At 42.8% G+C, this 14688-nt stretch overlaps 1 protein-coding gene across 6 annotated transcripts in view; it reads right to left on the reverse strand.

Annotated features, from left to right (window-relative positions):
• The window catches only part of LOC148339818 (myelin transcription factor 1-like), an 89629-nt gene that overhangs the window by 26988 nt on the left and 47953 nt on the right, over positions 1-14688 (reverse strand). For 3 of the 6 annotated variants that reach the window (XM_088290515.1, XM_088290513.1, XM_088290512.1), the window contains exon 4: positions 1770-1876. In XM_088290515.1, the coding sequence (XP_088146641.1) occupies positions 1770-1876 (107 nt within the window). Of the gene's footprint in view, positions 1-1769; positions 1877-6138; positions 6162-6355; positions 6666-9539; positions 9599-14688 lie in introns of those variants that run through there. The other 3 variants (XM_088290517.1, XM_088290518.1, XM_088290516.1) reach the window with 3 other exon arrangements.

The raw sequence follows: 14688 nt of genomic DNA on the forward strand, positions 1-14688 counted from the left end.
GAGAGGAAGAATAAAAAGCACAAGGTGGAATTTGCGGCTCATCCCTACAGGCTGTTGTACATTCTCAATTACTTTTTTTGTGTGATGCTTTTGGTGGAGGACGGCTTTGCGCTACACTGTGACAGCTCTATGGAAATGTCGGGCTGGGGGGCAATGACTTCAGAGAGAAGGTCACCCTTCGTCTCTTGGCTCAAATTAATGAGTCTTTCATTCATTTTTAGCTTTACAAAAGAGAGCAAGCGAGAGAGGGAGGGGCGGCGGTGGGCGGGGGTGGGCGGGGGGGGGGGGGGTGCCAGGAGTTACAGCAACTGCAACTAGTGACGGAAGACTGACATCACCAAAGACGACCTGCAGGCACCGGCTGCCGATGAGAGGGGTGCTCGACACTTCTCCACCGGGTTGACCATGGCGGGCGGCATCCATGTTGGACTGGCACGCGGCAAGCCCTTCCATGGTTTTACTGTTGTAATTCATACGGCATGGAGCGGTAGAGCAGAAGGAGGAGGGGTAGTGTGTCGTTGTCTCATCATCGAAGAGCAAGAGCAAAAGAGCAGACCTCCACCAAGGCCAAGCTAGTTGACCTTAATTACCCAAGGACCCATATTACTAACCGAAGTGGGTTTTCCTAATGGGCCACATATGCATAATTAGGAGGCAGTGCAACTGAGTTCTCATATCGGAATATTGAAAACTGAAATGGAATGTAAAAACAAGTTGGTGGGTAGAAGGAAAGAAATCATTCATTTTTTTCTGAGCTCTGTAAATATGTTTTTTCATCACCTGCTCATTTGTCAAGGCCACATTTTTGACAACGTTTAAAATGTATAAATAAAGACTTTTTACATCTGAATCTGCATCTGCCTCGGATGGGAACTCCGTTTTAACCACAGCATCCTTGCTCTTCCAGTTTTGACAGTTCTGTGACAGGTGTCATACAGAAGGGATGGAAAGTGGAGCACTTCCCTCCCTTTCTCCTCAGCTCAGCCAGTAGCAGAAATCAAACCAAATCAATAAATGTCATCTTCTTAGATGAACCTGAGCCATCAGGGGGGGAGCAAAACTACTTTTACTGGACCCATGGGGGAATAGCCCACTCCCCCCCCTCCCCTCCCACCCCGCTTCCTCCTCCTTGTCCTTACTACCCCCCACACATCTCTCTTTCATTCTCCCCCCACAGCACCTCCATCTCTTTGTTGTGCGTCGCCCTCACTTGTGATGCACGGGGCGAGAAAATAAGAGACCTGCTGTTTTCTGCTTGATGAAATTACCTCAAAACGATCACAATTTGGGAGCGCGGTAAAGTGAAGTTGCAAGGAATATTCGTTTCTGCTGATATCAAGAATGAGCAGCTCAAGGCCATCCTTTTGAGTTCTTTTTTTTTATTGTGTTTCAGTACAATGAAAAAAAATGCCGTAGCTTGAAGTTAACTCAGCACAAGCAAAGCGCTGAGCTTAACTAAATTGAGCTAAGCTGAACCGGGTACGAGCCGAGCATGGGGCGGGGCCGAGCGGGACATTTGATGTGCTGTTTGATTATGTTTTCCACCTGCCATCATCTGACCCCTCCCTCACCCAAAGCACACCCCCCTCCTTCTTACATGTCATCCTCCCCCCATTTCTTGATGTCCCTGCTGAGTTAAGAAATGCCCAGGAAGCAGAATGAAGTGGTTGGTGGAGTGTGCGGGTAACTCTGAGTGCTGCTAGGTGTGGTGGGTGTCTGTGAGGGGGGGTTGGGGGGGGCGGGGGATGCTGCAGGGCCTTGTCACTCACCATGATTGGTCGACGGCTCTGCAGTCTCAGGGAGGCCTGACAGCGGCTGCTGGTCCTCTCGCCTCGTGTCCACCGCTGGTTCACCAGCTCGCCACGAAACTCATTTTCTAGAGAGGACGAGAGGGGGGGCGGGGGGGGGAAGAGATATTTTACATGATCCGTACCAGTGGATGGGCAATGGTTTGAGGAGGGGTGTGGTTAAAGAATACAAGGTTAAGGGGGGTGGGCTGATGGTACTCAGGCTTGGAGTAGACACTACTTTATGAACAACGCACACACACGCACACCCACACACACACACACACACACATGGTTAAGTGCCCCAGCTGGGGTCTCTGTCAGTCTACTAATAGAATCAATCAAATTTGCGCATTTTTATCGAGCTTTTCAGTGCGCATGTATAAGAGAATGGGGGGAGGATGTAAGGGATGAATGGTCAGTAAATAATGAATCATCCATAAATCAAGCTTCTTCCCCCCCCCCCTTTTTTTTTCATTAAGGTAATAGCTCTTCACTTCATTGCCCTGATCACCCAAGAGAAACTTTTAAGTCTAATTTAAATCCCTACTAGATTCTTTTTACTGAAACAGATGTGCTGGTTTGTTGTAACAGCGAGTAGAGGTGAAACCAGACGCAATGACGAAAATAAACACTCTTGAGAGCACAGTATGTCATGATTTGCTTTGTGCATGAACTACGGATGATGCAGGTTTGGTAGAAAACACAACTCAAAATGTGTATAAAAAATTAAAAAAATTCTTGAGGCTAAAGCAGTCATTTAAGTTGAACAACTTTAAAATATAAATAATGACATTTATGGCAACATTTGCAGTTAGCACAATAAAGTAAGCAAGTTTTATTTGCTTCGGAACAATTTGCTGAGATGTTTTTCCTCATATCTTTAAGTTGGGGGGCCAATATTGGTAACGGTTCTGTAAGCTAGTTCTTTGATGTAAAATAAAAAAATGTCCACAAACAGCAAAGTACAAATTATTTAGTTGAATTGCACAATTTTAATATTTAATCATTTAAGTTTGTCACCTTGAAATTTTGAGTTTTGATTTATCTTCATTTGTTTTAAGTTTACTGTTTCTCATGTCCAGTACACGAAGCTGTAGTCCAAACCAAAAGCAAAGCCCAAAAGAACTTCAAGGTCCTGAACCTCACCGCCATGCCCTCCCTGCATCCTCTTCCGACGCAAACTCCGCCGGCGCTCTCATCCCGACTTTGCCCATTACATGCAAAACTCACCAACGCCCAGCCAGCACTCTGCAAAATGCTTGTTTATCAACTTTTACTCCCCCCCCCACCTCACCCGACACAAAAGTGATGACAACAGCAATACTGCTGGTCTGCATCTCTGTCTCAGCTGTCTCCACACATACACGAACATCCATGAAAACACTTCAATCTCCTTTAGAATTACCCCCCCCCTCCTCCTCCCCTTCTTTTAAAGTAAAGGAAAGTGAGCATCTGTCCTGTATTGTTAGTTGAGAGGCCAAGGAGCAGAGAGTGAGTACTTAGAAAATGCAAAATGTAGAACAGCATTTTAGGACACAGTTTTTTTTTTTTTTGCCTCGGGTAGAAGTCGCTGTTCTCTGAGTTGAGTGCTGAGCAAGTGTTCCTTTTGGAGAGAAGTACCGTATATATATTTATACGCACAGATTCCTTGATCCTATGCTAATTCTCCACACCTAAAAGACAGCTCATTATTTCACAGTCAAACTTGGAGACGAATGAGACAATTAGTTGTTCACTGTGGTTGGTTTGTTTAATCAGAAGCAAAATGGTGTGGGAGTGTATGAGGGAAGCTTTAATGCACAGTGACTGGATTAAAACGAATATGATCCGACAGAAAAGAAGCCTTATGTGAAAGCCTGCAATGCCATATCCACTCACAAGACACTTATTTAGGTACAACTGCATAATCTAACGGAATCCAACCTAAGAGATGCATCAAATATTCCTCAACGTGATAATAATGCTCGGTATTGATTGATTGTTTCATCATCTGAGGACACTGAGGGGTAAAATCTTAGGAATACTTCTAGGATACAGTGCAATACAATACAACAAAAAAATTTTGTAGCGCATTTCACAACAGCTGCGGCTGTAAGAAGCGTTATGCCACAAGGTGCAACCGCAATAACGACCACTAATAAAACCATATCCACAGTGTCAGTCAAAAGCGGGCATTATCATCTTTGGAAATGCAGAATTTTCTATATTACCTCAAAGCAAAGTTTATGCAAGGGTAATATCATTACTCGCAGCTTACTGTATTGGGACAATGGAGCAAAGAGCCCTAAATCCATAGTTAGATTAAATACCAGTGTGGGCTGACTGTAACAGTATTAAGTGTACATAGAGGGCCAAGCCAGCTGTACACTCCTGCTCCTGTAAAGAAGGATTTAGTCACAATACAATGTGATTAGAGGGTCGGCGAAGCAGAAAGGGAATCACAAATCAAAAGTTGTGGAGGAGGAAATGTGAAAATTGCGCAGAAAAGAGAGAGCCTATTCGCGACATGGGAATATTTTTGTTGGAGTTTTTAAGATCCTCTGTGCAATCTGGTGGTGAGATTCTGTGTGAAGAGAGCCGTTAAAAGGCCGGTATCAGGACAAATGCCTGGTCCCGGCAGTTATGGGACAGAGGGGAAGCGGTGGAGGAGAGCAAAGTAGCAGCTTTTGGAGACGCTCCCCTGAGGGCCACCCTGACCTCAGCATCTGAGGAACAACAAATGTGTCACTGCTGCTTATCAAATAAAACACTGGCACTGGCACTGCACAGTTCTGTGTGTCACAAGTTTCGACGTTTTGCATTGGGTTTATTTTTAATCCAAATTCCTTTTGCTTTTTCCCCTTGCCAACACAGGCCATGAAATTCATTATTTCCAAGCCTGTCATTTGAAATTCCTGCTCTCCATTGAAAGCCTGCAGGACCCTGACCTTTGCTTGTATGGCGGAGATTTCTGATAGGCTTTGAATGACGAGGGTGCAATTTGGCCCCAGCTGCTCCTCCAACATGTTTATTACACTCTCTCCTCCGGCACCTGCTGTCCTCGCCACAGGCTATTCAGTCCCTAATAAATAGAAAGGTTTACCATTAAGGTACCTAAAAACACAGAGGTGAGCTCGTCGTGAGCCGCATGAGAGCTCTATAGTCTCCAGTGACAGCATAAGGCACCAATAACCTAATTCTGTAATCCTTTGAAACTAGGCTAACATTTCACTGGAAAAAGAAAGCTGAGCAAAACAAAACAAAAAGTGTTCATCACCTCTGTCAGTGTGTGCATCACACCAAAGTCACTTCTAGTGGACCCTGCATGCCTTTTTAACACGAGACGGTTTGACGGCTTTCAACTGAATTTGAAAAGGAAGCATCATCTTCACCACAAATGCACATTAAAAAACCTGCAGCAACAATGCAAAGTTCTCAAATGTGAATACTTGGAAGATAAGAGTAAAGTGAGTTCCCTTCGTGTGCTACTGCCAGCTATAACCTTGACATATGCTAAGCCATTAGCGCAGTATAACAGCAAAACTTTTTTTTAATTATCTTATAGGAAATAAAATTCGAACGTGCAGCCAACTATACAGCAAAAGACACGTGTACTATAGTGCGCTTCTTCACCATCATCATCATCCCTCATCTCGTTCCTCCATCTTAGGACGCAGGTGCATTGACAGAGAGAGTTCCGCGCACACACACACACGCACACACGCATTACGTGGCTATATAATCAAAGCAAAGAGAAGGAGGGGAGAATAGTGAGTAGAAAAAACACAACAGAGGTCCACATTACGCACCACGGGTTGAGAATCCCACAACACACACGTTTAAAAAAATGAGAAAGAAATCACGACAGAATGCGCAGCGGGTCTCCCCAACAGAGATGGTTATTTGTAGTCGCGACTTTTTCTGGGGTGCACACCATTAAAGACGGCTGACATTTGAAAAGAGCATCGCTGTTTTTTTTTTTTTTTGCTGCATAAGATCAAATGGCCAACCCCTCCCTCTTTAAAACGCTCCATCGTTCCATCCATCCATCCATCTCTCGCATCGCAACAACAGCGAGGATTTAACACCAAACTCCGCACATCAGATTGCACACTTTGCACACCTCGTGCAACATGAATATGGCTAGCATACAAATATGGATAGTATACAAATATGGCTATCGTATATATTCGCTGATTGTCGGCGATATAGCGTACAGTAAACGTAATCTAGAGGACTGAGTGGAGCATACAAATCAAGTGCAGGACACCCTACCATAAAAGAGCACTAGCGGAGGACAAGTACTATTTGTGAACCACACTCACACACGCACACACACGCACACACTTAAACACGGAAATACACTAACCACGCTGACGAACTATCCAGAGTAAAAGAAGATGCGCCATAGTTGTAGCGTGTGTCCCGCATACTGTTATGAAAACACAGATAGTTTTCGTCTTACAGTTTAAATGTGAGGAAGTTTGAATTCATATGCGTGCGGAAAAAAACGGCGAATGCTTGACTAATTGACTAATTAAGTATGCAAAAGTATACACGCATTAAAAACAAGGCAGTTCGTTTACCTGGAATCAATAATATTGCGTCGCTGCCTCCTCGGTGTTTTAACAGTTGTAGGTGAAGAAGTTCGCTTGAAACGGCAACAATAACATCCGAGTGAGAGTTCTAAAAATGATTTTTTTGTATCCCGGTCCAAAGGTCCAGATGTGGTAAGTAAGGATGGAGAAGAAGCGAGCGGCCTCGGTCACACGCAGCACCGGCTCACGGCTCCGGATCGAGGCGTGAGGGATGTTACTTGTTTGTAAGCAAAAACATGGCTTCATTTGCCTTTGTCAGCGAGAAAAAAAAAAACCCAATATTGACTTACCTTTCCCTCATGAGCCATTGTATCCCCTCCTCCCCACCACCAACCCCCATTCTCCTCCCTCCGCCCTTTGCCATGACATCACGGAAGCTGTAGTAAAACCTCGAGCATCACATGGGCAGGGCTTGAGGACCACCCCCATCACCCTCCCCTACGCCCCCAACATACACTCACACACACACACACGCGCGCGCACGCACGCACACCCCTCACGACACACTCTCTGGTTCTTGAACACGCCCCCCCCTCTCGCTGACTTTCTCCCCCCCACTCACTCGCTCCTAAACACATGCATCATCTGAGCCAATAAAGCTGACGATTTCAAAGTAGGAAAATTACATCTGAATCTTCTGCACATATTGAAAAGGCTAAACAGTGTCTCGACATCCCAAATGACATTATTTAAAGCAAGCAGAGTTAGCCTTACAACTCAACTATGGTGCTGTGGCCATCATTGAAACCGTCTCCTCCCTATGCCTACCTGAAAGTGGTACGGTCCAATAATTCATTCAAGGTGTATTTGTTTTTCCTTGTAGGATTCAGCGCTAATGGAGTTACTATAACTGAAAATTATCCATTTGCAAAGACATTCCTCATTTCAATCAAAATGTTAAACGCCTAACAGAAGATGGCTTAGAGACGAGGATTCAAGTTTGAAGCAGTGAGTTCACTGTCACAGATTTGTTGATAGTTTCACGGAGGAAAAAAAATGTTAACCCCCAAGCAGCAAAGAGACCCTCTTAAGACACTGCCAAATATTGTCTTTTTTTTTTTTTTGCGTTGCTGTTTTGAAACCATTAGTGGAAATGACAACCATTCATTACAAGCCATTTGAGAATAGTCCCCACAAATGCCATTCTTTATCTGCTGTCTCCACGCCACGCACGCAGGGAATATTCAAAAAGCCCAACCTTCAGCTCTCAGAAATTCTATTAAATTCTTATCTCCTTGCAGCAGGCTCTTTTTGTGCAATCCCATTGTTATGCATTGGAGCTGAAATCAATCACCGGGCGTGCACGTCGCATCAGTATGATTTCAGACTGTGGCTGCCTGCGTAGGAGAAGGGACTCACACAACAGGGGCGACAATCGAATAAACAAGGCGGGTGGGGGATGATAGTGGGGGGGTATGAAATATCATGGGCTTTGATCCAACTGAGCGGAACAAGGGAGGAGGTTTTGTGCAAAGTTCGGTTTGGTGAGGAAGTCGCTAAGTCAGGACTGCACAGACAGACAGTGTTTTTCATGTGGGTATCAGTACCCTGGATAGCTCTCAGAGCGGCACAATCACTTACACAAGTTTATTGTGGAGCTCACAAAGGCTTTTGTCTTCCCTTCATTAGGTGTTTCAATAGGCTTGATGACCAGATACAACATTATTATTGGTGCTAATTTCAAGGTCTAATTCATTGTTTTATGTCATTTTATCATATATTGACAGCCGAGACAGAAGTTGAACTTCTATGTCACTCTGTAGATTAAATACATACACGTCAGCCTGATCTACTACAAAAGTATACTGTAAAAACAAAAAGTTGAGTTCACTCAAAATCTCAAGGCAACAAACTCAGATCAAATTTTAAAAATGTTGCTGTTGTGCAAATTGGCGTCCCCTAATTTGACAAGAAAGAAATACAATTTTGCATAACTGCTGTCCCTTGTATTGTCCTCCAAACTCCAAGATAAAAGGGAAAACAACTCTGCAAATTGTTTTGGAGCAAACAACTTGATTGCTTTGTTTTGCTGACTAACATTGTTTTTATTGAATGTCAATATATATTTTAAAGTTGTTCCAACTTAAAGGACTGTTTTAGCCCCCCAAAATATTTTTTATGGAATATTTATGTTTAATTGTACTTTGGAAGTTAATTGTAATTACATTAATAGAGTTATTTAAATTAAAACGATTTTAAAAATGTGAAGTTGAATTTAAACATTAAAGTTTTTAAACCACTGTTTTTGTTTTAAATAAAACAAACTAAAAGAAATGCAATAAATGAAAAGTAATTACTTTTAGAGATTACATTTTTGTGGGGAAAACTGCTAAACTGAAAAAAATACAGCAGGATTACAATTTGGAATTCTTAATTGAGTATTTTAATCGAGTAATGCACTTTGATGGTTACTTGCAATTTAGTAAGTAAGTGTGTGACTATTAGACTTCAACTTTAGAAGAACTTTAGAAGAAGAAAAAAAACGACTACAACTTCATTGTAACCTTGCTTTGTAGTAAATGAAAAAAGTTGTGAGTGCAGATGGCACCGAGGCCTCTTACCACTTTTGAATGAAGTTGTATGGTGGCGATATTGTGCATAAATATTACATGGGGGCAGCAGCTGACTGAGTAGTAAGGTTGGGACCCGGGAAGCCCCTTTGGGCCCTCGACAGATGGAACAAGCCGACAGTCTAACGCAACAACAACAAAAAAAAGTTTCTAATCAGCCCGCAGCTTGGCATTGTCCCCACGGTACCAGAGCCACAAGGTCCCCCCAGGGGGATCAACTCTCTTTTGTCTGGACAAGCCGAAACAAGTAGACGGAGTAGAGTTTATTTTAAAAAGGATATAACCGATATTGTCATTTGTTGACGCCAAACTTTTTACAGCGGGCGACGACGCGGATTTGAAATCGCTACTTAATCCCCTTGACACGGGCATACGTTAAAAAAAAATATATACCAACGCATGAATAAATAAATACATGAATAATTAAAGCTGTCTCAATTGCTTGAAACATTATTACAAAAAAGAAAAACGTAAAACGTGTGTTCTCTCCACTGGGAGCGTGTCATATACGCACAGTTGCGGTTCAAATTAGCGAGTTACTTTACCCACACAAAGCTTTGTCGACCTTACCGCTATTGGAAACAAAAGTTTTTGATACGAACCTAGAAAAGTGCGACACAGCTTCATCTTCGCGGCCATTCCGTCTGCCTGTCGTGTGTGGCGAGCTTCAAGTGCCGCCTCCAACTTTTTACTCTTGAGGCGCAAACTTGCTCAAACTTTACTTCAACTTGCCGGGCCGGGGGGGTGGGGACACGATGATTGACAGCTGCGGGGAGCCAATAGCGAGGCGCCTGTTCACTTACCGCTGGGAGCTGGCCCAAGGCCGAGTAACATCCCCCAGAACACCATCACCATCATCATCATCATCATCATCGTCATCAGCAGCACCCCCCCCCCCCAAGTCTCAGCTTTCAACAACAATAGCCTGCACTGCAACAAAGAGCATCTGCTGTGGCCGACAACTTCTCACAGTCACACTAAGCTCCCTCAGCAATCTGATTTAAAAGCATTAATACACACAACCGGGACTGACATCTCATTTCCTTTTACTTTTTGCATTGAGCATTTTGTACTTAGATGGGGGGGGGGGCACTCAAAACATGAATTAAGTGAAAAGTTGAGTAAAGTGTACTATGTCTAAATTATATTTGCGTCTAAGAAAAAAAAGCCTTCAGCGCGTACTTCACTCTAATAATCGTATAAAATGTAAATTTGCATAATTGATATTATATGTCCATATTGTTTTGTATTTTTATTCATTTGTACGGTTAAAAGTTTGCCTAGTGTGTCTTGACTCCACTCTTAAGGCCTCAAGGAGCGACACGTATAGCAGATGTACAGCTAATTTGGGTAAGTTAGAGGAACATTTTCACTTTAACTCCGGGCCTTTTCACAATGTGTGTACGTGAGTGTGTGTGTGTGTCTGGGACAGACAGACAGTTCCTCCCTCCCAATAGCAGATGGTCGGCCAGATAATGAGCTCTCCCATTGCTTGCTCCCATTATCCTCATCCCTCCAAGATGGAATGGGGGATATACCACCATCAACACACAACCTAACACTTCTCCTCTTCGTTTTATTTCATCTCTATTCATTCACTAAAAAAAAAAGATTATTTTCACCTCTTTGTTTGGAAAAGTTGCATTTGACGACAGCCAAGCAGGTGCATTTGTAATCTGTTGTTTGTTTAGCAACCAGCAGTCTTACTTTCGTGTTTGAAATAGCGACAACTCACGACATGAAGATAAAGTATCATATAAAGTTTATAATGTTATTTATTCCATTCTTACGAAGCAAAAAAAAAATTAAAATAGTTTTAGGTGTTCCCGCAATTGTAAAAGTAATGTAACTAACAAATTAGAGGATTAAAAAAAAAGTGAACTAACTTAACTAATGGAGAGTCATGACAATATGAATAACTAAATAAAAACTCAAATAAGAACGTACTGACCATAAAACCAAAATAAATGTCATTTTAAAAACTAGTTGCCTGCCTAAAATAAATTCTGAACTAAAAGTAATAATCTGATCTGCACTAACACACTTTTGAAGTTGCAGACTGAACTAAACTACTTTAAAACCACAGTTAGCCCCAAACTTAATAAAAAAAAAAATACTATATTAAAAATGTTACAAAAATGCCTAAATGAGCCAAAATAAACAAAACTCACGTCTAAAAACACACTAAATTAAATTAAACAAAATTGAATGAAACAAACACAGTTATGTGGTACAAAACTATATTATACTAAACCTTGGTCTTTTTTTTCTACGTTTTGAGCAACACAAAAATAGTATAAGGCAACGTGTACATTTAACTTCCCCTCGAGGATCATAATTTGTATAAGAAATTATTACTCAACTCAACAAGATTGTGTGGTCGGTTTTTCTGTGTGGTGTGCAACACAAGAAATGCGTCAATTGAAGTAACCCAAACCCACAGAATTGCATTTCAAACACATTTTATTGACATTAAAAAGTAAGAAATAAATCATTTCATTTCTTAAATTATCTTACGGGGAGCTGATTGAAAGAACGAAATTACGAAAGGAATAATGGGAACAAGTATCAATGTTAATTTAGCACAGCGATTTTTTCATGAATGTGAGTGATTTCTTCTTTTTTTTTTTATATATATATATTTATATATCTGAAGATGGCAGATAGCCTGTAGTATTCTTAGTGATGGCGGCTTTGTCATTAGCCTATTAACTCCACTCTTCACCCCCACCTTTCTCCTCCAGCTTGCATAAAGGGCCAAGCACACATCACTCTACATATTTGACCGTATGCAAACACACCCATATGAATACACATATCGCATAGACAACACCCCCCCAAAACACACACACACACACACACACACACATCACCCACTTTATTCTCCTCTCTGTAGAGCCAGCAGCTGAACTCTGACACAGCCTCCATCTGTCCTGGAGATGGGGATGACAATAAAGTTAAAGAAAATACACACACGCACACACTCAAGAGAAGAAAACAAGACCTTGTTGAGGAAGAAAAAAAAAAAAGACTCGCACAAGCTAATTAAGGGAAGAATCTCAGTACGTCTTCATTTTATTTATTTATTTAACCTTTATATATCCTGTCTGGAAAATTCTAACCCAAACTCACATTGCTGGCCTGCTAGCATGCAGCATATTTATTAAAATAAAAAAAAACAAAAAAAACAAATACAATTACACAGACAACACACTGTACAGTGTGATATCGTTATGCACTTACATAATACATTACATCATAGCACCTCGTGAATAAAAAAACAGGTGCAGCAATTATGTCATCATCGCAATTCTTCCAAAGTATTGTTCACATCGTTAATGGGAACAACTTTTAAATAAGGTGCCATGGGGCAATGCAGGATCACATATTGCGTGCATGCGTGTGTGTGTGTGTGTGACTCTTCATTTCAGGAAAAGAAACTTCAGTTAAGTTGTGAAGAGTGCAAGACGTTTCATTTTTTCAAACCCTCTCTTTGTTGACTTCGTGTCAGACCCTCGCACACTCACCCACCCTCTCACTCATGTACAGATGGATAATAAAAAAAATCAGATAGCCCCGCCCCCCCTCTATCAACACACACATGCACTTTCTTTCACCCCCCTATCCCAAACCTGACTCTCTCCTCCTCTCTAACATGCATGCAGCATGATCTTGCCCATATCTGTCAGCTCCCATTAGACACAGCGAATGGATTTGGACTTTGTTTTTCATTTGAACATCTATCCATGTTAGCATGTTTGCTAGTGGAATCAAGTGCGGTGTAAAAATAAGCGCTGCCTCGCATGGCTGCCTTTTAACATAAAGGCTCAAAAATGCCTCCGGCTCCTCATTACTCACTGATTACACTGCGTCACTCTTTGGTGGGAGTTCGGAATTCCGAACAGGCATGTGAGCATACACTCAAAGTGAAAGGAGGGAGGAAGCCAAGAGACAAAGTTTGGTCTGGATGCCACTAAGGATGACTGTCATCTCCAGAGAGCCCACCCCTCCCTGTCGGCTCCCCGTCCTGCTTACCCCATCCCAATCACAGCTTGGGGAGAAGTTTTGGGGATGGGGGGGGGGGGTCGGGGGGGTGGATAGAGGGTGACAAGTGGAATGGGGTCAGCTCTGCCAAAAGGCATCATGTGGCCCCAATCCCAACATCGTCTGCTCCTCTGCTTGCGCGCTGTACCTTGATGTCGGTGGGGGGGGGTGCGAAGAGGGGGGGTGTTGTCAGTTACACAAGTCTCTATGTTTTTAATGCCAAAGCACAGATCTCCTCATCTGCATGGCCACGCCTGGAGCTATGTTGCAGCTTCACAGGGCGGTCCAAGTAAGCCCCCGTTCTCACCCCCGACTTTTCTAGCCCACAGTCCAGACGGGTGTCGTAGCGCCCGCCCACCCACTGTGACCACATGACGGCTTGTCACCCTGCAAAGTCGCAGGCTTTGTTTTGGTATTTTGCTATACTTTTGCACAGGTAGGATTGGGCTCGTTGGGGTCTGTGCATGACATTGCTAGGTAGATTGCGAGATTGCCCCTTGCGGATGATGTAGTCAGCCGTGCATGGGACATGGATAAGAGACGGCCTTTCACCCCCGATCGTGCGTCTAAGTGTGACACATAGCAGTAGTTATTCAAATATAATTAAGCTAATAATGATTATAATCCATTCAATGAATTGAGTTCTATGATGATTGGGAGGGATTTTCCCACGCTGGTGTCATTTTTATGAATGAAATAGGATGACTTCCATCGCGGAATGCACAAATTTGTTCGCCTCCGCCTCGATCAAATACTCCAGAATTGCGTTCCACGTCCTGCGCCTCGAGTTAGACCTGCTTTTTGATCGTCTAATATTGAGTATGCTTTGTAACCAAATTTGGAAACGCGCCGGTAGGCGCTCTACCAAATTCACAAATATGGCCTGAAAATGATGTTTTTACGCCGAGCGCAAACTATTTTCTGTTACCAAATTGTTGGATGACTCAGTCGCGAGGCAAGTTAGTGCGCCGCAACACAGCCACAAACACACTAGGCTAAAATGAAGTTTCGCCCAGTTTTGCGTTGAGCGCGTGGGCGCCAGTCTATCAAATTAGAGTTCGCAGAGTCAAATAAGAAAATTGCAAATCTCGGACCAAGCAGAGCATTATGGGTGAGGTAATTTTTTGGGCTACCAAGCAACATTCAAAAATGGTGGACAGCAATGAGGAAGTCTACGATTTGGACTATTTGAACTGCAGGAAAGTTGGGGCTTTTGTGTTGGGGCCAAGAAAGTGCAAATTCAGAGAGAAGAGATGGGACGCACAATTGAGGTTTGACACCGAAGAGACAAGTAGGACATTTCTTCAGTGCGATGACAAGGGGCTCGAAGCAAGTTCGTCCTGTGTGACCCCAAGCACCTCTGAACTGTAGAGCTTAGCCCACCGTAGTTCCACACTTGCAGCAAATCGCCTGAATAAAAGTGTTGTTTTAGCCAACATAACGTGAGCGAAGTGGTCTAAAGGCAGCATGACACTCATCGACTCAATCGCCAATTTGACATGTCGCAATAATATGGAACGCCAACACAATTTGGAATCATTTCTCAATTTCAAAAGTGACAGTGGCTATACGAAACCATTTCTGATCCCATATTCTGTCTCGCCAGTCCACTAATCCTCGGTCTGTTCCCTTGCTTTCAAGATATTAACAAAACAAACGTGTTCAAGAAACTTACAATTTTAGTCCATCTGTTACCTCCATCTGTAT

The sequence above is a fragment of the Idiotropiscis lumnitzeri genome, chromosome 3, assembly GCF_059441095.1.
Source record: "Idiotropiscis lumnitzeri isolate Australia: NSW breed Sydney's pygmy pipehorse chromosome 3, RoL_Ilum_1.0, whole genome shotgun sequence".
Lineage (NCBI taxonomy): Eukaryota > Metazoa > Chordata > Actinopteri > Syngnathiformes > Syngnathidae > Idiotropiscis > Idiotropiscis lumnitzeri.